The 24,648-nt window shown below is 47.8% G+C and overlaps 1 protein-coding gene across 1 annotated transcript in view; it reads left to right on the top strand.

Moving 5' to 3' along the window:
* The window catches only part of Gna12 (G protein subunit alpha 12), a 75,506-nt gene extending 59,901 nt beyond the window's left edge, over positions 1-15,605 (top strand). Inside the window, exons 3-4 of the mRNA XM_051161133.1 lie at positions 12,981-13,031; positions 15,013-15,605. Coding sequence (XP_051017090.1) covers positions 12,981-13,031; positions 15,013-15,582 — 621 coding nt within the window. The 3' untranslated portion in view covers positions 15,583-15,605. The remainder of the gene's footprint in view (positions 1-12,980; positions 13,032-15,012) is intronic.
* Positions 15,606-24,648: the final 9,043 nt, after the last annotated feature.

Raw genomic sequence — 24,648 nt, forward strand, 5'->3', positions numbered from 1 at the left:
GCCAGAGCAGCCAGTGCTCTGGGTTGACTCTCTAGCCTTCTGAATCTTAAATTTTGAGGCAGGGTCTCTCATTAAACCTGGAGGTCACTGATTGGTTGACTGGCTGGCCATTAATCACCACCACCCCCAGTGCTGGTGTTTCAGGCACACACCTCCACATCCTGATTTTTCCATGGGTTCTGAGGATACTTTACCTTCTGAGCCATAGCCGGGCGTGGTGGCGCACGCCTTTAATCCCAGCACTCGGGAGGCAGAGGCAGGCGGATCGCTGTGAGTTCGAGGCCAGCCTGGTCTACAAAGTGAGTCCAGGATGGCCAAGGCTACACAGAGAAACCCTATCTTGAAAAACCAAAAAAAAAAAAAAAAAAATTACCTTCTGAGGCATGTCTCCAGCTGGCCTATCGCTGACTGCTTTGACTTAGCATTAACATATTTCAGATTCCCTCAGATTATACATGCTACATGCATCCTATATTAGGATCATATACCATGCATTTTTGTTGCTGTGTTTCATTGTTTGGATGAACAATGTTTTATCTACTAAGGACAGCGCGGCTATGAACAGCTTTGTCCCACCTTTTTTCTTACTTGAGCTTGGACCTGGGTCTTCATGTATGCTGGGCAGGGCTCTATCACTGAGCTACATCCCCAGCCCTCTTCTCAGTTTGTCTTTTGAGACAGTCTCACTCACGTGCCCAGGCTGGCCATGAACTTAAGATATCCCTGCCTCAGTCTCCCTTAGTGGCTGGGATTGCAGGCCTGTGCTACCAAACCATGTTGTTCCAAAGCTGTTAAATGAAGGATAAATATGAATAGCACTCACTGGGGCTGAGGCCTTATTTTTTAAGCTGTTGTTGCTCCCATCCTCCAACATCATCCTGTATTCTGTGAAAACTGGGTCCCTTGGTGATGGTTACTTTTAAAAAGGCAGTTCCAGGTTCAGTGTTTGTAATAGCAAGGATGGAAAGGGAACGTCACACAGAAGGCTTGCTTGTTGTTTCCTATTCACAGTCCTCCAAACATTTACCTGGGAAGACAAACTCCTCCTCAGGGAGGCCCCCACTAGAACAATCAGCAAAGTGTGTGCATGTGGATGTCCTCAGAGGCCAGAGAGGGTGTTGGGTCCCCTGAAGCTAGAGGTACAGGCAGGCAGTTCTCATTCGCCTGATGTGGGTACTTACACCCAAACTCTGTCCTCTGCAAGAGCATCAAGTGCTCTGGGCCTCCACCCCCCAACTTCTCAATGAATGTTTTCTTCTCAAAAGGAACTCACTCACTTGAGGGTAAAATGTGATAAAATATTTTATCTTTGCCAGCCAGCTTCAAGAAGCCAAACTTTGTGATGTACTTCTATTTACCGAGTTTTGAAATTTTTCAAAAATATCAAGTTAAATTCCCCCCCCCCCCAAAAAAAGTAGCAAACATGTTGCTTTGAGAGACAAGTCATTGACACCTCTTAAATGTCCACTTTGTCCAAAAAGCCCCTGCCACTCAGGCTAAGGGAAGATGACACTTCACCTGGCGCTATTCCTGCGTAAACGCCTAATGTTGCTCCAAGGAGGTACCCAGAGGTGGCCTGGCTTCTGAGCATTCCAGACTGTTCTGTGAAGAACACCCTTCTAGGTGGCACTGCCGTCACAGAAGCCCCAAGTCTCCACTCTTGAATGGCTAACGCATTGGTTTGAGACAGACTCTCTCTGTCGCTTAGGCCAGCCTCCAACTCATCATCTCAGCTCCCCAGGTGCTGGGCTTCCATGTGTGTACACCACTCCTGGCCTGACACACCAGCTCTAGAAAACACAAAGAAAGACAGGCATGGTCAGGAAACTTAAATGTTAGCTATAGTATGCTTTCTGTCGGCAAGTGGTTTCATCTAAGTAATTTCTTTTTTGTTTTGTTTTGTTTTTTGTTTGGCTGGGGGTTTTTTGTGTTGGTTGGTTAGTTTGTTTTGTTTTGAAACAGGGTTTCTTTCTGTAGCCCTGGTTGTCCTGGACTCACTATGTAGACCAGGCTGGCCTTGAACTCACAGAGATCCTCCAGCCTATGCCTCCCTGAGTGCAAGGATTAAAGGTGTGCACCACCATGCCCAGCATCCATAGAAGTAATTTCATGCATTCATTGAGTCTTACCTATCTGGGCCCGTGCACTCCCGCCATGGAGTTCTGTATGGAAACTGTCTGTTGGTGGGGAAAAAAAAGAACCTGGAGAAAGCCCTCATCTGATTTATTTTGTATGGTAATTTTTATTTTTGTAAGGCTGCAGTTAATGTGATTATTTTAGGTTAATTAAGAGTAATTAGAGAGAAGCCAGATGTGGTAGCATAAATCTTTAATCTCAGTACTCAGGTGACTGAAGCAGGAAGAAGGCAAGCCTTGAGTACAACACACACACACACACACACACACACACACACACACACACAATCAAAATTTGAGTATGATGAAACAATCCAATAACAATACATAAGCAGAATACACACTTATGCAAAGTTGCCTAACCAACTGTTTGTTTTCATACTTGTCAGTCATTGAGAAACGCAAGTGTCATAACTTCATCTATATCCAGATGTTTATACTTGAGTTGTTTCTTTTGTGGGAGGGTGGTGCTGGAAATCAAATTCAGACCTCATACACTCTGGGCAAGTACTCCACCACAGAGTTCCTTCCCAGCCCTCCCTCACTTTGCTTTGTATTGTGAGGCAGGGCCTTGTTGTGCAGCCCAGGCTGGCTTTGAGCTTAGGGTCCTCTAGCCTTAGCCAGCTTTTTTGGTTTTTTTTCCCCCCCTGCATTGAGTCAGCCTTAGACCCTGGGGCTATTGGTGTCAAAACACTCCTGGTACACATGGGTCTGGGCTCTGAGTAGCAGGTGTGTCACAGAGTTAGCCTCACAGAGCAGCAGGAGTGAATGAAGGGAGTTTACTGTATCGGACAAGGCCTTGACTCACAGTGAGCCAAGCAAGGGAAACATCCTTCAGAGGGCCACTTGTGCTGGGCTGAGCATCTGCCATGTGAAGCTGTCAGACTAGCAAGTTAGCAAGTGTGTGCTGCCATTCATGGTCAGATGAGGTCATTCTGTGTCTACATCTCCTGAGGGGCATGGTAACAGCAACTTGCTATTTACACCACTGTGTGATGGAGGGGGTTCTGTGTGCATGCAGGAGAGTCGGGGGAGGGCGGGTTGGAGCAGGGTCTCATAAAATCCTGCTAGCCTCGTAGCAGTACAGTCAAGAAGTGAGAACCTCTGAAAAGAAAGAAGGCAACCTCTGTTTGTTATCTCTGGTCAGAAGCCAGGAAGGCGCTTTCAGTCCCTCATCCTCCCGAAGTCCACGTTGAGAATGCTAGTTGAAGGGGTGGTTGCTGAGTCAGTGGTCCTGGGGCCACAGTCCCAGGAGCCAGAGCATCCAGGCAAGAGAGACAGCACAAGGGCTCTTTATGAGGAACAGGAGGCCTGGATAGGCCCCGCGGGGGAGCCTGGGCCTCCCTGCCCTCCGCCTGGCCTCCCAGCTGGCCACAGCGCCTGGGCTGCATGGCAGAACTTGCCTCTTTCTTGCTTCAGAGAGCCCACTGCCCCCACACCAGGGATGACTCAGTGTCTGGCAGGCAGAAGCTGCTTTGAGCCTTTTTCTTTCCCTTTTGTTCAGCCTGTGGTGGAGGAGGTCAAGGCCTTGACATAGCCAATAGGAAGATGCTGTGACCCCTTCCCTTTGGCAAACCTCCACCACCAAATGGGAGGGACTTCATATGCCTGGCCCCACGTGTCTTGCAGCTCTGTGCCCCTGGTCTTCTCAGAGGGGAGCTACTTCCTTCATTTAGATGGCCTAGTGTCGTCTGTAGGAGACACAGTTGCACTTCACTTGTGGACAGAAAGTCTGGTCAGTAGCCTTTTGTAGTCCACAGTTCTCAGGCCGTGCACATAGTGAAGAGTTCAGGGTGTGTGGGTGTGTGTGTGTGTGTGTCTGTGTGTCTGTGTGTCTGTGTGTGTGTCTGTGTATGTGTCTGTGTGTGTGTCTGGGTGTCTGAGAAAGTATATATTTATGCATGTGTGTGGACATACATGTAGAAGCCAAAAGGTTGACATTGGGTGGTTTTGTTTCTTTGTTTTGTTTTTTATTTTTAGTTTTTCAAGACAGGGTTTCTCTGTGTAGCCCTGGCTGCCCTAGACTTGCTTTGTAGACCAGGCTGGCCTTGAACTCAAAGCGATCTTCCTGCCTCTGTCTCCCGAGTGCTAGGATTAAAATGCACCACCTCACCTGGCTGACATTGGGTGTTTTATTCTCTCACTCTCCACAGGGTCTCACACACACGTGTGCACTAGAGTGACAAATGTGCATCTCCATCCAGCTTTTACACGGGGATCCACACTCAGGTATTCACAGTTGCCCAGCAAACACTTAACTGACTGAGTCATCCCCCCATCCTTTACTAGCTTTTGGACCATAGCCAAGTTAATGTGTGAACTTTGGTTTCTTCAACTGAGAAAAAAAGGAGATTTCACTGCACCGTGTTTGGATTAGCAAGATAAACTGTGTGAGGTCCCAAGTGTGTATGGGTATGCAGTGTGTGTGTGTGTGTGTGTGTGTGTGTGTGTGTGTGTGTGTGTGTGTGTGTGTGTGTGTGTGTGTGTGTGTGTGTGTGTGTGTGTGTGTGTGTGTGTGTGTGTGTGTGTGTGTGTGTGTGTGTGTGTGTGTGTAAAATAGGGGATAGAGCCCAGGGCTTGGCATACTATTATTACTAACCTGCATTTTCAGCATGGCTTTTGAGACAGAGTCTCTGTAGCTCAAGGTAGCCTTGCACTCTTTTTTTTTTTTTTTAAGATTTGTTTATTTATTATTATGTATACAGAGCTCTGCCAGCATGTACACCTGTAGGCCAGAGAAGGGCATCAGATCACATTATAGATGGTTGTGAGCCACTATGTGGTTGCTGAGAATTGAACTAGGACCTCTGGAAGAATAGTCAGTGCTCTTAACTGCTGAGCCATCTCTCCAGCCCCTTAGCCTTGCACTCTTTGTCCTGCCTCAGTCTCCCTACTGCCATGACTGCAGACCTGTTGACACCACTTTGGCTAGCAGCCCCAGCTTTTCATTTGTTTGAGTTGCCACTGGCTGTGTTGAGTTCGGATCTCCCTGTGTTGCCCAGCTTACTTCATGTGCTCCTCCTACCTCAGCCTCCTGCATACCCATGCTCTTGATTTTAGCAGTGTTGAGAGTTTTTCTTTTCCAGTAGCCCATTTGGGCTGTTGGCAGACTTTTTTTTTTTTTTAATGAAGAGCTGAGGAGGTGGCTCAGCTGATAAAAGCATTTGCTGAGCAAACAAGAGAAACTGGGTTCAAATCCCCAGTACTCCCATAAAAAGCCAGGTGTGGCTGTGCACACGCCTGTAATCTCAGCACTCTGAAGGCCAAAACTGGCAGATTGCTGGGGCTTGTTGGCTGCCAGCCTACCTTGCAGCTCAGTGGGAAACCCCATCTCAAAAGCGTAAGACAGAGAGTAACAGAGGAAGACACTTGATGGGCCCTCCTCATGCATGGAGCATCAGAAGTGCAAGGTCAGCTTAGACTTCACAGCGAGTTTGAAGCCAGCTGGGCCTACATGTGAACCTGTTGGTAAATAAATAAAAACCAGTAGCTGTCGGAAGTAAATCAGATATCACTCATTTAGTTTGAACTTTCAGCTGGGAGGCTGGTTTAAAGGTGTGCCTGCATACTTGCTGTTCTTGCAGAGGACTCAGGTTGATGCCTAGCACCTACAAGAGGGCTTACCACTGTCCTTAAGTCCAGTCCTAGGGGATCTGACACTTCCTGGCCTCTACAGGCACCAGGCACATACACGGTGTACATACATAATACGTGCAAGCAAAATACTCACACACATAATAAAAGTATGCCATTGTATCTTGGCTAGCCTGCAAGAGGCATGCCTCTCAGCTTTCTCTTCCCCTGGGCCACAGTGGCATCAGGTAAAATGAAGAAGCTTGCATAGAGTTTTCCTGCTTTTCTTCTGCAGTGTCACAAATCCTACCTTCATATCAGCTACCCCCAAATGAGCATCCATCCCTATCAGCCTGGAGTCAGCCCTGGCATCAGGGGAGAAACGGAGGCCTGGAGAGGTAGCAGAGCGAGACTGTCATGGGGCCTGCAGACCTATGAGAGCCAAGCCAGCCAGAATGCACTGGAGTGGGAAGGCCACACAGGCCAGCACTCTGTTCTGAGGGAACACAGGCTGCCCATCTGCAGCAAGCAGAGCTGGGCCAGCTGCTGCATCTCTGAGGGAGAAACTAAACTTAGCTTCTAGCAGGACCTGCCTGGAGAAGGAAGTGAGGGTGGACTTAGGGAAGGAGCCTGGGGAGACTCAGGAGGACAGAAGACAGGCAGACTTCCCTAGTTTAGGTTGTGCTGTGAGTGTACCTTTAGGAGCACCTCCACAGAGCTCATCAGAGATGGCAGCACATCATTCCCAGAAGGAAGGCAGCACCAGTACTAGCTATAAACTGGAGGGACATTCCTAGCTCTCCCCAGCCACCAGAATGGGATTCACCACTCCAATTGACTCTGGGATCAGTATTGTACTAGCTCGCATCCCCCTTGATGCATGTCTGCTCATAGAGTATTTGGACTCAGGCTCAGGAGGAAATGAATGGCACAGGGATGCCAGAAAAGCATCTCAGCGTAAGCCTGACTAGTTTTCTTTTGGTAAAAACAACCTGGACTATGCATGATGATTGGGTACATGCACTCAGAAAGTTGAGGCAGGAGGATCACAAGACCCAGGCCTGCCTAGACTATATAGTAAAACCCTGTCTCAATAAAAGGCCTAATAAGAAACAGGCTGGAGCCGGGTGTGGTGGTGCATGCCTTTAATCCCAGCACTCGGGAGGCAGAGGCCAGCCTGATCTATAAAGAGAGTCCAGGACGGCCAAGGCTACACAGAGAAACTCTGTCTCAAAAGAAAGAAAGAAAGAAATGGCCTAGAGAGGTGGCTCGGTGAATAAAGTGCTTGCTGCATAAGCATGGGGACCTGAGTTCAGATCCCAGCACTGCCAGCATTAAACAGGCGGACCTTGTTAGGGAGCCTGCTGGCCAGTCTAGCCAAGTTGGTGATCTCTTGCTTCAGTGACTTTGTCTTAGAAAATAAGGTGGAACAAAAAAGAAGAAATAAAAGAGGAAAGTAAGGTTAAAAACAATAGAAGAAGATAGCCAAAGTTGACCCCTGGCCTCTCCATATCTGCACATATCTGCACATACATAGACATACATACATATAATAAGTCATGATCAAATTGAGCTTGTTCCAAGAAAGTGAGTTGACCTAACATTAGAAAGTTACTGTAGGGGCTCAAGAGCTGGCTAAGTGGGTAAAAAGTGTTTGCCCTGCAAGTTACACTATCTGAGTTTGATTCCCAGAGCTCACAGTAGAGAGAACCAACTCTTCTAGCCTTTGTGCACCTGCACATGGGCAAACATACAACAATACTAAGATAAGCTAAAAGTAATGAACTATGTGAACACTTCTCACTTCCTGGACAATTACAAACTTTGCTCTGAAAGCACATATACATTTTAAAAGTAGCCAAATAGTTCTAGACCCATAACAGATTAAAAACACTGCTGAAAACTTAGAATAAATGCCACAAGAACCACAGAGCCACTGTGCTGAGCTAGGGGCATTTATTCCTTTATCTTCGTTTTGTCACCTAAATATTGCTAACTAGGAAACTGGGGAGCACACAGCTTGCACCTGGGCTAGCTCCTTAACCACAGCCTTACTTTGACATCTGTAGCTGGAGGACAGTGACACCTGCCTCTCCCTCTGCAGAAAGCTGTTAACAGCCAAAGGCCTCCTCAACTTGTATGTAGCTCCTGGGAAGCATGGTGTGTGTACTAGGGAGGTTTGGTTTCCTTGTTATATTTGCAGCTAGGCTCTGTCTCCCAGGCTGGGTTGGGACACCCGTCTCGGTCTTTCCTGGACCAGCATTGCAGGTGTGTGCCACCGTGACTGGCTTATCTATTAATTTTTTATAACTAGTGTTCTGTCTAGTTTTGCCTGTGTTTTAACTTTATGTATATAAATACTTGTAAGGCCAGGCATGCTTGTAATCCCAGCACTCAGAGTTGGAGGCCACCTGGGCCACATGAGACCCTGACTCAAAAAAAACAAAACAAAAGAGGAAGAGAAACATCCCTGGCTGGGTATGGCCAGCCTCTTCGAGCAAGCTCCCAGTCCCTGAGACTTCCTCAGGGTCAAAATTACCTCCCTGCCTTGTTCGTCCCCTCTCACTTGTGAAGTGTGTCAGGATGCCGTAGCTCTGATAACCACACTAGATACAGGTTTGTACATTATTGGCTTTGAAAATGTTCTCAGAGCTAAGCCTGATAGCATAGGCCTGTCATCCCAGCTACTTTGGAAGCTCGGGAGGATTGAATCCAAGATCAAGGATACCCTGGGCAATTTAGCCAAAGCCTGTCTCAAAATGAAAAATATAGGGGCTGGTGCTTAGTGGTAGATCCTTGCCTGCTATGTGAGCCTTTAGGTCCAGGCCGAGGAGGGGGCCTTTCTCAGTTGTTGTTTCTTTTTTGTTGTTTGTTTGTTTGTTTGAAATGGTGTTTCTCTATGTAGTCCTGGCTGTCCTGGAATTCAATCTGTAGACCAGGCTGACCTCAAATTCAGAGATCCTCCTGCCTCTGCCTCCCAAGTACTGGTGTTAGAGGCGTGCGCCACCACCCAGCTGTTTTCCTCTCTAATGCAAGGATTATTGGAAGTTTGAACTGCTGAGTGTTTTGTTTCTAAGTCTTTGCTCTATTTGGGAATGGGGTAAAAACCCAGGGGCTTTCTAGTAGGAGCTGAAGAAACAGGTACTGACTCACCTGATTTCAACCCTAGAACTTCCCAGCAGGCCATGCGGTTTCTTGATTGTTTAAGAGCTCTGCCAGTGGCTGGGTGGGTCCCTCTCACTGGTGGGGTGGGTCTACACCAGTGCTCGACAGTGGACAGTCAGGGGCTCACTGACCTAGGCAAGAGGAAGTGTCTGGCATAGTCAATTGTGAAAAGTAAACACTGGGCTGATGAAATGGCTCAGTAGGTAAAGGTGGCAGCCAGCCCCTGGAGGCAGCTGCTGCAAGTTGTCCTGTGTATCAGGACACACACACATATGCACACACACTTTTGAAAAAATTTAAAAGAAAGCCAGGTTTGTAATCACCTTTAACCCCAAGGTGGTCAGGAGGCAAAGACAAATAGATCTCTCTGAGATCAAGGTCAGCCTGGTTTACATGGTGAATTCCAGAACAGCCAGAGCTATATGGTGAGATCCTGTCTCAAAAATACAGCAACAAAAAAGAATCTCTAAAGGGCTTTAAAGGGGTGAAGATTGTATGCAGTAACCAGGACTTCTAAAGCTCAAGGGACTGCTGGGGCTGAGGACACACTAAGGGGCATGACATTTTCTGTGATGGCTCATAGTTCCTCACCCCTAAAATGTTGCTTTCTATAGCTGCATCACAAATGCCCACAATAGCAGGGTGGTGATGCACGCCTTTAATTCCAGCACTTGGGAAGCAGAGGCAGGCAACAAACAAATGCCCACAATATAGCAACTTAAAGCCACCAAGGCCTAGTGCACAGGGTGTGTGTGTGTGTAGGGGGGGTGAGGGATGGAGAGCGGGAGAGCAAACGCATGAGGAATCTTGGATCCTGAGCAGTCCAGGTGTCATCTGTGCCCTCTTCTAAGGTGTGTGACTAATGTCCTCATTTTCTTGAGAGCTGTCAGCAAAGACCATTCTCAGCTGTTCCTCATGACCGGCCACCATTGGCTGCGTCCTCAAGACCCCAGTGCACATCACCTTGCTGTGCCACTAATCCGTAGCCACATACTGCACTAAGTAGGGACTCCTCCTTCCTTGTGCTGATGCCACCACCTAAGAGAGCAACCAGGGAAATGTCTAACATCAGTCAGCCTTGAAGACATGCACAAACTGCTCAAGGCCACTGAGACACCCTGGTCAGCAGAGATGGACAGCAGTCCTGAGGATGACACCAAGTCTGTCCTTGGGGCTTGTGCCACACACACTAGCACTCACAGGTGCATATACACACATGCATGCGTGTGCGCGCACACACACACACACAGGCAAGCATGCACCCAAAGCCCTAGACAGGACTCTTTCCTTCTGCTTCTGCTACTGCTTGAGTAGAACCAAGAGGGAGTGGCCCAGGCTGTGAGCTGTCACCCCAGCCTGCTGAGATGACATAGTGGAGCCACTAAGATCCAGCAGCTTCCTGTCTTTGTGTTGGGGGAGGGGATGTGTAGACAGGACCAGGAGAGGGAAAAGTCAGCACAGGAGCTGAGCCACTTGGCCTCTTGAAATGGCTTCCTCCTGTGGAGGGTGGACATAGCTGTGTGTGGAGCCCAGGTTGCCAGGAGAGATGAGAGCTTGTGGTGTCTCTTCCCACCCGACGTGGCTGCCAACCAGCAGGCCTGTCTTTGTTGCTTATCATGAGGGATGACTTGGGAGAGACTTCAGTGCTGCTGTCGCTGGAACAGAATCTTCTCTTTTGAATCATCCCAATGACCTTCCCTCCAGAGAGGAAGGAAGTGACTGTTCACCTCTTCCTCCGGGCCATCTGGGACAAGGAACTGAGAGACAGACAAACAAGTGCCAGGCTTTGTGTGCACATCTGTCACTCAGCACCAAGAAAACGGAAGCAGGAGGACCATAGTTAAGGCCAGCCTAGGCCACATCTTGAGACCCCTTCACAAAGGTTTTAAAAACAACAAATAAAACTAACTTAGAAGCTGGTGGGCCCTGTTCTCAACTTTTCGTCAGAAAGTCACAAGCTATAATGGGTGTCCTGTCATGGCCTTTCCTTGTCAAAGACCTGAACTGTGCCACTTGGGAGATGGCTCGGATGGCAGAATAGTTGCCTCACAAGCATGTTTGAGCCCCAGAACCCACACAGGAAGCCAGGAATGGTCATGCATGCTTGTAATCCCAGCATCTGTTGGCAGGGACAGGAGGAACTCTGGGGTTCACTGGCAAGCTAGCCTACCTGATGCTCTCCAGACTACTAAAGGGCCTTTGTCAGAGGAGGTGGACAGTATTCCTGAGGCTAACACCCAAGGCTGTCTTTTGGCCTACACACAGACACACACACCAAGCAAAAGAATAATTTTTGTTTCAGGGGCATCTTGTTGCATGTGTATGACGCCTTGCCTTTATATACTTAGGTGAGAATGTACAAAGTGGAGGCAGCAAGTGAGCCGAGGCCTACTCTCATCTTTCAGACTAGGTTCTCATGGAACTTAGAGAGATGCATTCTTTGGGATTCATGAAGGAATTGTTTTCCAGTCTAAAGATTTTTTTTTCTCTTTCCTTCCTTCTTTGTTTGTTTGTTTGTTTTTGTTGTTGTTCATTGATTTTGTGTGTGGATGCATATAGGCACATGCATGCTATGGCACACATGTAGAGGTCAGAGGACAAAAACTTGTGGAATCAGTTCTTAATTTCTACCTTCATAGGTTCCAGGGATCAGACTAGGTCATCAGCCTGGGCAGCAAGTGTTCTTACCACTGAGCCATCTTGCCAGCCCAGTCTTTGATTTCTGAAGGAAGTTTTGCATGCTCAGCACACTTCCTCTGTGTCACTCTCATTAGTCACCACTTGGGAGCCACCATCTCCTTTCTGGCCCTGTGAGTGCCATTGCATTCAGTTCCCCAGCACTCCTAGAGGGCAGGGACGTGAGTGATGCACACAGAGAGGGGCGTAGGCTGCTCAGTGGCTCAGTTTGTGTCCAGCAGAAAGAGACTAATCATTGTCCTCGTTGTGTCATGAATTATACATGCTTCTAGAAACTGGACTGCCTGTCCTTCCCTGTCCCCTCTCCACGGGACTTAGTGTATCAGAGGCAAAATCACTGCTGGTGTGGCCTGGAGATGCCAGTATCCACCATCTACACCATAAGGCTGCAGGAAAGCACCAGGAACAGTTTCAGTCTGGGGCTGGAATGTGAGACTAACAGTTGTTTGGTTTGCTGTTTGTTTTGAGACAGGTTCTTGCATATCACAGGCCTCAAACTGGCTCTGTAGCTGATGGTGGCCTTGAACTCCTGACCCTCCTGCCTCCACTTCCCAAGGGCTAGGATTCCAGGAGTGCCCACTACACCCAGCTTGCGAGTGCTGGGGTAGAACTGAGGGCTTCATGCTGCACGCTAGACCAGCACTATAGCAACTGGGCCACAGCTTCAGCCTAAACAGCTTCTTTTTTTCTTTTTTAAGTTGTGGAGTTTGGGAATTATTTTTGTTTGGTTGTTGTTTTGTCTCTAAAATAAACTGTTGATACGTAAGCCTACCGGGATTAGTGTAGCCCAAGTTGGCCCTGTACTTGTGATAATCCACCTGTCTCAGCTTCCCAGGAGTTGGGATTCTAGGTACGTACCACCGCACCTGGGTTATTTTTAAACTACATGTACTGTCCTATTTTGCTTTCCATTGCTATGACTCAAAGCAACTTGGGGAAGGAAAGGGTTTATGTGGCTCGTACGTTACATCACAGCCCGTCATTGAGGGAGGGCAGGGCAGGGAACCTGGAGGCAGGAGCTAAACCCAGAGCCATGGACACACACTCTCACTGTCTCACTGTCTCACTTCTGGTTTGCTCATCTGCGTTTTTATACAACCCAAGGACCACCTGCCCAGGGTGGCACTACCCACAGTGGCCTTAGCGCTCCCACATAATCATTAATCCAGAAAATGTTCCACAGATTGGTCTACAGGCAATCTGATTTAGGAACTCCTCAACTGATAGTCCCTCTTAGATGACTCCAGCTTGTATCGAGTTAACAAAAAAAAAAAAAAAAAAAAGACTTTGTTTTCCTGTTTGCACAGCAGAACAGCCCTGCTGCCCCCACACCCCCAAGCTCCATCCTTTTGTCTGTCCCTCTGGCTTCCTCTGTCAACACTGAGCAGTGACTGTTCTTCTTCATGACAGGGTGAATCAGTGAAGTACTTCCTGGATAACTTAGACCGGATTGGCCAGCTGGTGAGTAGCCCTCCTCTCCCCACTACCCCAGCATACCATCCAGGCTTAGAAAATTTGATGTGGAGACCAAAGCAGACAGTAGGCTCCAGCTTGCCACAGCCAGTTCCTGTGAATTGTTTGTCATGTTCCAAATCACCTCTATCGAGCTGGGCGTGGTGGCACATGCCTTTATCCCAGCACTCGGGAGGCTGAGGCAGGCGGATTGCTGTGAGTTCAAGGCTATCCTGGTCTATAAAGCGAGTCCAAGACAGCCAAGGCTACACAGAGAAACCCTGTCTCAAGAATTCTACCACTGAACCACCAGTGCAGACATGAAACCCTGTCTCAAAAAAAAAAAAAATCAGCTCTATCCACCTGGTCTTAGGAAAGAGATTGCCCTGGGAGAATGGTTTCACCCCAGTCCCTGTGATAAACAGAGGAGCTGTAGCTAGGGCCAAGGGAGGCATTCTTGTCACTTACTCTGGTAGAGAAATTCTAGCACATGCCAGAGCAAAGAGTATGGTGAAGTGGTGATCATTCCCAGCAGCCTTGGTTACAAGCCTGCCTGCCTGCCTGCCAGGAGCACCTCCGTTGTCACCGTCTCCTCAGTCTCTCAATTCTAGATGTTCTGGAATCCCAGCACTCAGTGGGCCTAAGCAGAAAGATCAAGAGTTTGAGACCAGCCTGGGAGTTCTGTCTCAGTAAAACAGAAAAATAAGATCAGTGCACATTGCCATTGTGCTCCTGAAAGACCAGTAGAGCTCCCCAGTGCCCACCTGCAACCAAGCAGTTGGGAGAGTTCCTCCATCCCCTGATGAATGTTCTTTGGAGATGTTGCTTTTGTTACATTTTGAACTGACCTCCTAATGAGCCCCACTCGTTGCAGTTGGGTAGTGTCCCTAAAATGTCTGTTGATGTGTAGATTTTCTTCTCCCTACTGTTTTTCCATTTTTGATATATTGACTGAAGTGCCCACATTATTCATCCGAGTGTCTTAATCTGGATCTCACTGCTCTATCCTCATAGTATGATGGACAGATCTCTTCTGTCCCCTATCACCTGGTAAGTTACTCCAAACTAGTGCTGGTCACAGCCTCTTGGCTTTTTGGTGAGACTGAGACATGAGTGGACAAATGTTCTGATCTGCCTTCCAAATGCAGAGTTAAAGGGGTTTGAGAGTTGCCACAGTTAGGACCTTAGGGTGTGGCTCAGTGGTAGAGCACCTGCCTAGAATCCCCCAGTGAGGGGCTGGGTCATGGCTCAGTGGTAGAGTGCCTGCCTAGAATCCCCCAGTGAGGGGCTGGGGTGTGGCTCAGTGGTAGAGCGCCTGCCTAGAATCCCCCAGTGAGGGGCTGGGGCGTGGCTCAGTGGTAGAGCCCCTGCCTAGAATCCCCCAGTGAGGGGCTGGGGCGTGGCTCAGTGGTAGAGCGCCTGCCTAGAATCCCCCAGTGAGGGGCTGGGGTGTGTGCCTCAGTGGCAGGGCATGCAGGAGGCTCTGTTTTATCTTCAGCTCCCCCCCCCAAAAAAAGAAAAGCTTCTAAGCCAAACACACCAAATATCTCACAGATTTCATTTAGATAATACACAACCTAAATTAAATTAGTCAGTGGAACGGTTTTAGAACATATGAGCTCTGGAAGCTAAGGGGGAAAAAAACCAATACCTATGTTAGAGAAAGAAATAAATGAAAAAGATGTTTCATCTCTTCTAGCAAAGAACACTGGACTAATTTTTTACATGAGGCCCAACTGAAGGTTCTGGCCATTCTGTCTCAAGCCAGAGAGCTTGTATTCATTTCGAAATGAGGTGTTTAGTCCTGTTATTTTGTTGTGCGATGGATTTACAGTTCTGTCCGTGAGACTTGCTTTTAGTACTTGGTTAAATGTTCTTGTAAAAGTCCATATCTCTTTCTCCTGCAGCCTGTCTTTCTGCAAGCTTTTGTATGCTAATCCTTTCCTGTTTTTCCTCCTTCTCAAATGTCTCTCTTCCCCATGTTTTCCAGAATTACTTCCCCAGTAAGCAAGACATCCTGCTGGCCAGAAAAGCCACCAAGGGAATCGTGGAACATGACTTCGTTATAAAGAAAATCCCATTTAAGATGGTGGATGTGGGCGGCCAGAGGTCACAACGCCAGAAGTGGTTCCAGTGCTTCGACGGGATCACGTCAATCCTGTTCATGGTGTCCTCCAGCGAGTACGACCAGGTCCTCATGGAGGACAGGCGCACCAACCGGCTGGTGGAGTCTATGAACATCTTCGAGACCATTGTCAACAACAAGCTCTTTTTCAACGTCTCCATCATCCTCTTCCTCAACAAGATGGACCTCCTAGTGGAGAAGGTAAAGTCGGTGAGCATTAAGAAGCATTTCCCAGATTTCAAGGGCGACCCGCACCGGCTGGAGGACGTGCAGCGCTACCTGGTGCAGTGCTTTGACCGGAAGCGCCGGAACCGCAGCAAGCCCCTGTTCCACCACTTCACCACTGCCATAGACACCGAGAACATCCGCTTCGTGTTTCATGCTGTGAAGGACACGATCCTGCAGGAGAACCTGAAAGACATCATGCTGCAGTGAGACAGCGCACTGCTGTCCTCCTGTGGCCCGTGGCCACGGCGCTGGTGTGTCTGTCACCTGCATGGACCTGCAGTGGGCATCTCGAATCCACACCATTAATACCTGGCTCAAGAATGCTGGACTACCAGCCACACCAGCAAGCGCCAGGCAAGAGGATGTGGGAGTATCAGTGATAGCTACTGAATCCAGGGACTGTGAAACTACTGAACCCACACCATCGCTCTGGTGATCTGTAAAACCTGGTAACACAGCTTTCTTCCTCCTTACAGAAACTGTTCTTTGCTGACACAACTTAACCAAGGTTCAGGTGTGCAGAGGCACACGCATGCCCTCACTAATGACAGAAACACAAACCCAGCTGGCCTTGCAAATGGCTCTTCCCTCTGACTTGCAGGTCCTCACTGAGACACCTAACTCACATTAGGCTGTAGAGGGGCATGTGATGCTGCTAAGCTCAGAGTGTCCAAGCTCAGGCCACACTGCCTTTATGATTGTGCCAACACCCTGAGAGTCCCCACTCCCTGCTGTAGAACAAGGTGGGAGCTGTGAACCTGCCTTAATACCCTGGCAGCCACTCACCTTGTCTGCATGCCCAGTGGCCACAGTGTGGAGAGGTGGCCTGTGGAGCAGCTGTGGCAAGCCTGTGTATACATAGCGGTGCTCTCTACTCCTTCCCCCATCTCTCCATAGCCAGCGGCAAAGACATAGAACCAAGTGGCCTTGTAGGTGGCTCCTATGCCTTACTTGACAGTTGGTGGCATGTAGCATTCCCAGTCCTAGGCTCTGAAAGTGGGCCAGAGATGCTCTACAATGCTAAGGCATCTCATCATGCCTTGGCTGCTTGGTGGGCCCCAGTCTCTGGCCCCTCAGGCGAAGCCCTGGGCTCTGCATACCACCCCTCACCGCTGCCTTCGCACAGTGCGCTCTGCTCTCAGAGCTGTTGGCAGGCTGCCTTCTGTTGCTGTGCACACAAAGCCAGTAGGCGCCCTCAGAGCTCTGGTCCATGAGGGTGCAGAACGCTGGAGACATGAGCACAACCTGCTAAGCCTCGGCCTGGCCTGGCCAGCTTCCTGGCAGGTGTCACACTGCTTTACAATATGTTGCATTCCAGACTTGCCCGTCTGTACATTAATTACTCTCTGGGCTGGGGTGGGGCTCATAACTTCATAGCATTTGAAACAAAAGGAAATCTCTAGCCCCAGAGTGTTCTTTGGCTCACTAATACATCCAAGGGCCCCCGTCTGCAGCCACACTGCTCCTAACACTTAGTCCCTGTTGCATCCTGAATTTGGCTTATTTCAGCCACCAGACACACAGGAGTCTTGGAGCAGATGCTAAGCCAGGAGACCGCACTGCTTCTGAAACCCCTTGATACTAAGAAATAGCTGTCAGCCTCTAGCTTGCTTGCTGTCTGTGCTCAAGGGTTTATATCAGCGTTTGCTGGGCATCTGGCTCTTTCCTTTGGGAAAACAGCTATTCTGCCTCCTTCACAAACTGAGGGGATATAGCCAGATTCAAACCAGGGACCAGAAACCTTTCAGGGCTCCTCAGAGGTCTCAGGTCCACACACAGTAAGCATCCCTCGCAAGATACCCACGTATCTCAGTGCTGAGACCCCAGGCAGACACAAGCCATCGGGGGCCACTGTGACTGAGGTAAGTTTGGGGTTGTCAGGGAGAGTGCTGTCCCTCTGACAGCCTGACATGTACCAGTCACTTTCAAAGCTGACAGCATGTGAGTAGCGAGATGTGAAGCTCCAGCTAGCTGAGCAGACGCAGGTGGATGGCCAGAGGTCCACCACCCTAGCAAGCTGAGCCTGCCTGCGTCCTCTCTGATAGGAGACTGTGACACCATGTGATCAATCAGAAAAGAAGATAGTGTTTGCAAGGCGAGGCTGGAGTCAGTTACAAGTTTCTACACATAGATGGTAGTCAAGTTTGTCTCCCAGACCTTAGGCCTTTGTTTTTGTTTTTTAATTTCACTTGTTACCCTTGACTATTGTCCTTTTTGTTGCAGTGTTGGAGAAGCAGGAGGTATTTGTGCCTCATCTATTACTGCAAAAAAAAAAAAAAAAAAAAGTAACAATAAACGTCCTAAAAATCAGACTGCTTCCTGCCTAGTAGGCTGTGTATGTTAAAGACTGTGTGTGCAGTCAGGTGTTCTGAGAATCGCCCTTAACCACCTGTACAGAGGTGCTTTCAAAGTCCTTGACTGTAATTTACAGAGGTCACTAGGATTTCTAGTCCTGCAAGTTCCCTTCTTTGATAAGATAAAAATAACAACAGAAAGGTCTAGAGAGATGGCTCAGTCAGAAATCTGCTTTCTATACATGCATGAGGACCTGTGTTTGACCCCAGCAACCACATGAAAAGCTGGGCCTTGTACTTGTAATCTCAGCCCTGGGAAAGCAGAAACAGGGACAGGCCCCAGTAAGACAACTTGTCTCAGTAAACATGGTGGACCATGCCTGTGGAAAAGCCCCCAAGGATGACCTCCACATGCACATACTCATACGGAGATAATAATAGCAAGCCAAAATGATGGCTTGCAACTGGTGGGCTCAGGGGTCTGGAACTACTTTGGTTTGTCAGGGTTTCACTGAGGCAATAGCCCGGGGCCAGCTGCTCTCCCACGTCACACCTTGTTGGCACTGGCGGTCTGGCTTGAGGATTTGAGCCAACATCTCTTGATGTTGGTCAAAAATGAGTCCTTGGTGTTTCTTTGCTTAGTGTAAAACATAGGTTACCACTCAGAGTCAATACTCGCTTTCTCATTTTTCCATCCCAAAGTCACGGCCTTGAGGATTCACTCTGTTTGCTTATTTTATTTATGTTTAGTTTTTTGAGACAGGATTTCTCTATGTAGCTTTGACTGTCCTGGACTCGCTTTGTAGACCCAGTTGGCCTCAAACTCAAGTGATCCACCTGCCTCGGCCTTCCTGAGTGCTGGGATTACAGGCTTGCACCACTGTGCATGGCCAGTTACAAATTTGAATTCCACATACCTGAGCCTGGCAGGTCAGAGAGCCATCATAAATGCCTATTTTTAAAAAGTCCCCCAAACACATGTGATGTGATCTGGTATATACATTAAAATGCACCCCTATCTAGGTACAGTGTCATACACCTCAGGAGGTTGTAGCCTTTTCCAAACCTACTTTGAGGTTCTTTAATGCTTACACCTCCCTTCCAACCCACCTGCCCTAGATAGGAGAGAAAAGAGGTTAATGGGAACAGGAGATGTAGACCTTTTTGGACTCAGATCCTGGAAGCGATTCCCCTGGCATAGTCGGCAGGATTTCAGCAGACCAGCAACCGGAACCCGGAACCCGGAACCCTGAAGTGTTCTCTGCAGTGGTTTAGGAGCGTCTCAAAGTGGAGCAGTGAACAGCCAAACAATACCAAGACTCAAAAAGCCCCGCCTCCTGTTTTGGGCTTATATATATATAAAATCTCTCAGAGTCTGTACTAAGATGTGTTTCAGCTGGCAAAAAACCAAGCCCCCTCACGAGATGGTTCATCTACTGGATAAACATCTGATCTCTCACAAGTCTGTTCCCCATCTCAACACTTGGGATCAAAACTTGTTTACATCCATTACATATCCCACACTTGGGATCAAAACAAAAACATGTGCACATCCACTACATATCCCCCTTTCTATTAAAAAAAATAAACTATATACAATAAAAATAATGATGAAAACTAAAAGGACCAGTCCATTTGTATTTGACAATCTTGGAGAAGTTATTCCTCTATCCTATCCTATCGAGTCTTACAGTGTCCAAAGTTTTTCTAAATCACTTTATTATAATTTACACTTATCGGCCTCTAAACATGTTTTTAGCTCTTAAACTAACACTTACAGTAATACTATGGCTATCTAGTCTTCAACCCCATCAGAGACTTGAGCAAATATCTAATATGAAGGAAGTGCAGGCAAGCAACTTCCAGAAGTATAGCCAGGGCAGAGAGAATTGACTGCCTGGACAGTCACAGGCTTTCTCTATTGTTGGGGCATCCAGTCTTCAACCTACTAACCAAAAATATCTGACAGATTGTTTTGTGAAGCAGGAATTGTCTCTGGGATTGTAGGAATATTAATTTGAGTACCTCATTGTTATAAAAAGATCCCTTTCCCATAAATTTATAGATATGTCAGCCACATAGGGTCTCAGCTTCCCTGTTTGCCCTTCTGGTCCCACACAATTAATCCACCGTATACCTTGTCTGATTTGAGATAATTTACCAATTCCTATAAATTGTGTATAAACCAATACTTTTGAGAAAGGATTGTGACGTCTGCTCTTATATCCACCAAACCTATTTCAATGCCATTCATTTGTACCATTAGTTTAGGTCTCTGATCATTAACCATGGTTTGCCAGAACACACGTCTTCCAGTACTCCCAAATGCACCTGCTCTTTCTACTGGAGTGGCTTTGCCCTTGATGTAAGGAAACAGTAACAGCTGAGCAATTCTATCCCCTACATTAATTTGCATCTCTTAATTTACACGTGCCATGCTTTTCATTTCTTCCTTACAGTCCCCATATATAATATCAGGATGCACAATAAAGCCTTGAGAAGTTAACCCACTTCTTCCCAAGATTATTTCTACTGTCCCTGAAGGTAAAGGACCATAAACACCAGTGATTATTTTGTAACATTCAACCTGTGGGGTTAGTGTAAGATTTATCTGCGGCCAGATCCAAAGCTGCACTGCCTTCAGTAGCATGCATTAAGTCATCGATACATAGTCTTCATTTTCCTGCAAGTTTGTTACCTCCTGGCTGACCAAAGAAAGCTAGTATTGTTGACTGCAGGGCCTCAAGCTAACAGGCCCCTCCACTAGTTTCCCAATGGCAAGAGATTACCTTGTACACCTCCCTTGGATTGGCAACCCCTAGACCAATGTTTTCCCTTCCCACAGTGGCTACAATATCCTGGAAGTCTTGGCACATCATCACCATCCTGGCCGGAAGCTCCTTGTACTCTTCTCTGAGTAGCATTTAGTCCAAAATGAGTGCACCTGTTATTTTGAAATCCAGAACTTTTAACCTTACAGTTTCTTTGTAAATGACCTAATTTAACACAGAGCACCACATGTTTTCATATCTGAGACTTCTACCTATAGCTTGGCCTATGATACTGTTTTGATGCTCCGGAGAGCTAATATCAACTCTCTCTCTCATCCGCTCATCTAATGGGGCTCCTCATGCTTTTAATGGTCTAATTGCTCTCTGACATTCAGTATTCGCATTCTCATACACCGTGATCAGTGTCAATGCCTGTCTGGTCTCAGGATCTGGTAGAGCTCTACCTACAGCTGAACCCAATCTCTGTAAGAATTCTGTGAAGGCTTCTCCAGGGCCCTGAAATACCTTAGGAAATGAAGTGGTGGTTTTACCAGGCTCCTCAGCCACGTCCCAAGCTCTTAAAGATGCAACACGACATTGTTCAATTACTACATCTTCAGATCGGGTTTGTTCTCTTAAATCAGCGTAACGCCCTTCACCAGGCAATTCATCTTTAACATTTAGCCCCCTTGTCATGTTTTATTGTTCTGTTCTCCTGGCTTCATTTCTCCACCACGATAGCCACTGTAACTGTTGAGCAGCTTCTAACACAGCTGACACCAATCCCTTCCAATCTTGGGGAATAAGTCTATGCTGCGAGGCTCAGTTACTTAACATTTTTTTTAACATACCGTACAATCGCCTCTTTAAAATGCTTTAAACTTAGCATATCTACGGGACGCCATGCCATCTCATCATGAGCCTCACCACCATCATTAGCAGGGAGATGTTGAACACAGACTGGAAAAGCTGACGGTGCCTGTGCAGCCCTAGAGAATTCCTCTAGCGGAGCACTCGTCTCCAAGGCCCTTTTGGCCTGTCTGCTTTCCCATTCCTCTAGAATCTTTACAGCCTCTCTGGCTTCACGTTTTTCTCTGCCCCCTTCAGCACACTGCTGGACATGTGGCACATGGAGCAGGGCGGGGCGGCAATTGTGGGAAACACTGGCTCTCAGTTACCAGGTGTTTTCCCTTTACCAGTGGCGCTTTTTGCTTTCCAAGTGCTTCAACCTCTACCTGCAAATTCTCTAGCTGTACAGCCAACTCTGCAATCCTTTCCAGAAGGATAGAATTTACTGACCCTTCCAGTTTTCATCTCTTATCCAGCTTTCTTCCAATCTTTTTAAAAATGTAATACAGGGCTGGAGAGATGGCTCAGAGGTTAAGAGCACTGACTGCTCTTCCAAAGGTCATGAGTTCAATTCCCAGCAACTACATGGTGGCTCACAACCATCTATAACGAAATCTGTACACAAAATAAATAAATCTTTTTTTTTTAACGTAATACAGTTAAAAGACAAAAAACAAAAAATTCCCTCTGGGTATAAAGCAGGAAAGAACTTTGCAACAGCAGCTGCTGTTTTGCTGACACCCTTTAAAAAAGCATCTGTGTATCTTCAAACCCTGCATCAGCCTCCACAACATTAAAAGTTAAGTTACCCATTATGCCCAAAGCACACTGGGTGCCACCTGTAGGCTTCAACCTTTTCCAAACCTACTTTATTTGAGGTTCTTTAATGCTTATACCTCCCTTCCAACCCTGCTAATGGGAACAGGAGAAGCAGACCTTTTTGGACTCAGATCCTGGGAGCGATTCCCCTGGTGTAGCCAGCAGGATTTCAGCAGACCAGCAACTCACCCAGTGTTGCTGCTGGAACCTGGAACAGCAGCGGGAACCCAAAGCCCCGAAGCGTTCTTTGGTGTGGTTCTCTTGAGGAGCGTCTCAAAGTGGAGCAATCAACACGCAAACAATACCAAGACTCAGAAAGCCCCGCCTCCTGTTTCGGGCTTATATATATAATCTCCTCTCAGAGTCTGTACTAAGATGTGTTTCAGCTGGCAAAAAAACAAGCCCTCACATGAGGTGATTTGCCTTCTACTGAATAAAGATCACCTGATCTCTCACAAGTCTGTTCCCCTTCCCACAGTTGGGATCACAACAAAAACATGTTTACATCCATTACATATCCCACACTTGGGATCAAAACAAAAATGTGTACATCCACTACAGGAGGTAGAGGCCAAAGGAGCAGAAGTTGAAGGCCATCTACTGCTGATTACACACTCAAATCCAGCCTGGGGTGCATGAGACCCTACCTCAACAATAACACACCTAAAGGCCAGAGACATGGCTCAAAGGTTAGGACCCAAGTTCAAATCCTCAGCACCCACATAAAATGTCAGCTGTGCATCCCACAGTGCTAAGGTTACAGTCACATGCTTCTGTAACCCCAGCACTGTGGAAGACAAAGACATGAGTCACCAGTGCTTTCTGGCCCCTCAGTGTAGCTCCTAGTGAGAAAGCCTGCCATGTCCATCCTCTGGCCTCTGCTCAGACAAATGGACATATGCCCCCCAACTAAATACCAAAGGAGTTGCTCACTTCACAGCAACTTGCTCCTTTTTACTCAGTCCTTGGTGTGGTGATGGTTAGTTTTAACTGTCAACTGCCCAAATCTCAAGTCACTTAGAGTCTCAAGGGACTGTCTAGATGAAGTTGGCCTGTGGGCACTCTGTTGGGAGATAGGGTCTCTACTGAGCCAGGAGCTGGGCTTACAGTTATAACTGACCATGCAGGGCTTTTTATGTGGGCTCGCAGGGATTTGAACTCAGGTCCTCATACTTGAGTAAACAGGGTCTCGTGAGTCCCACAGACAGGCCTCTAGTTTTCCGTTACTGTATAGCTGAGGATGACCTTGAACTGCTGCTGGTCCTCTTGCCTCCATCTCCTGAGAGCTGGGATTATAGCTGGGTATCACTAGGCCTGGTTTATAGAACCCCAGCACTGAAAATGGAACCCAGGCCCTCCTGAGTGCTAGGCAAGCACTCTGCCAACTGAGCTACATCCCAGGCCCAAGAACCCAGCCTTTGAAATCTGCTACAAGAAACACCAAGGACCAGTGTGGACGGCGGGTGGCCGCCCTTCCCTAGCTCAGTGTTCCCCAGCATCACCTCTCTTCGCCGGCTACAGCCCAAAATAACTCAGGTTTATTTTTGAGCTCGGCTTCTTGGGTAAGAGGCAAATGAAAACAAGTTTTAAGTCAAGAGGCTTGTTTTAAAAAGGCAATTTCCAAGAAACATCTGGGGTCACTGTGGGTTCAGCCCCACCCGGCATGCCGCGTTCCCTGTGATAGCTGGCAGGCTACAAGCCCCCTGCTTTAGGCTGCAGAGGGAGTGATTCCCACAGGGGTCTTTGTTTTATTAGTATTAATTTATTATTGCATGCGTGTGCAAGTGTGCCACTGCATGTGTGTGGAGGTCAGAGGGCAGTTTTGCAGAGTAGATTTTCTTTTTCCATATTTATGTGGGCTTAAAGGATCAAACTTGGGTTGTCAAGCTCACACAGAAAGCACTGTTACCCACTGAGCCCTCTCATTGCCTTGATTTTGTTCTGCTTAAATGTTTTCACCCGAGTGTGCCTCCAGCTTCCCACCCTGTGGAAAGGGAAGTGTATGGAATCTTCCAGAAACTTCAGCAGAGCCGAGTCTGGTACAAGTCCCCAGCCATCTGTGCATCTCCTTATTCTGCCTATTTTCCCGACATAAAGCATAGTGAGCGAGGTGGGGAGGGAGCACCGGTTCAGGGCAAACAGCCTGCATTTCACTCAGCTCCGTGTTGCCGCACCTCACGGGGTTACCTCCTCGGCTTCTGCAGTCATGAAACAGGAGATGGATGGAGTGTGTGCGGCGCACACTGGCTTTCAGAAGTGAGGCTGGGCTGGCAAGATGGCCGTACAGGTGAAAGCGATTGCCACACAGGCCTGACTACCTGAGTTCAATCCCCGACTGACTTCCAAGTAAACTGACTTCCAAGGTTTGTCTTCTGAAATCCACACACGTGCCATGGAGTGTGCGTCCCTTCAGTCACCTGCATCACACACACACACACACACACACACACACACACACACACACACACACACACACAAGATTCTCGTAAGAGAAGTGAGCTAGTGGACGTAACATATTCTCCTGCATTTAGAGGCTCAGG

Source organism: Acomys russatus, chromosome 19, assembly GCF_903995435.1.
Source record: "Acomys russatus chromosome 19, mAcoRus1.1, whole genome shotgun sequence".
Classification (NCBI taxonomy): Eukaryota; Metazoa; Chordata; class Mammalia; order Rodentia; family Muridae; genus Acomys; species Acomys russatus.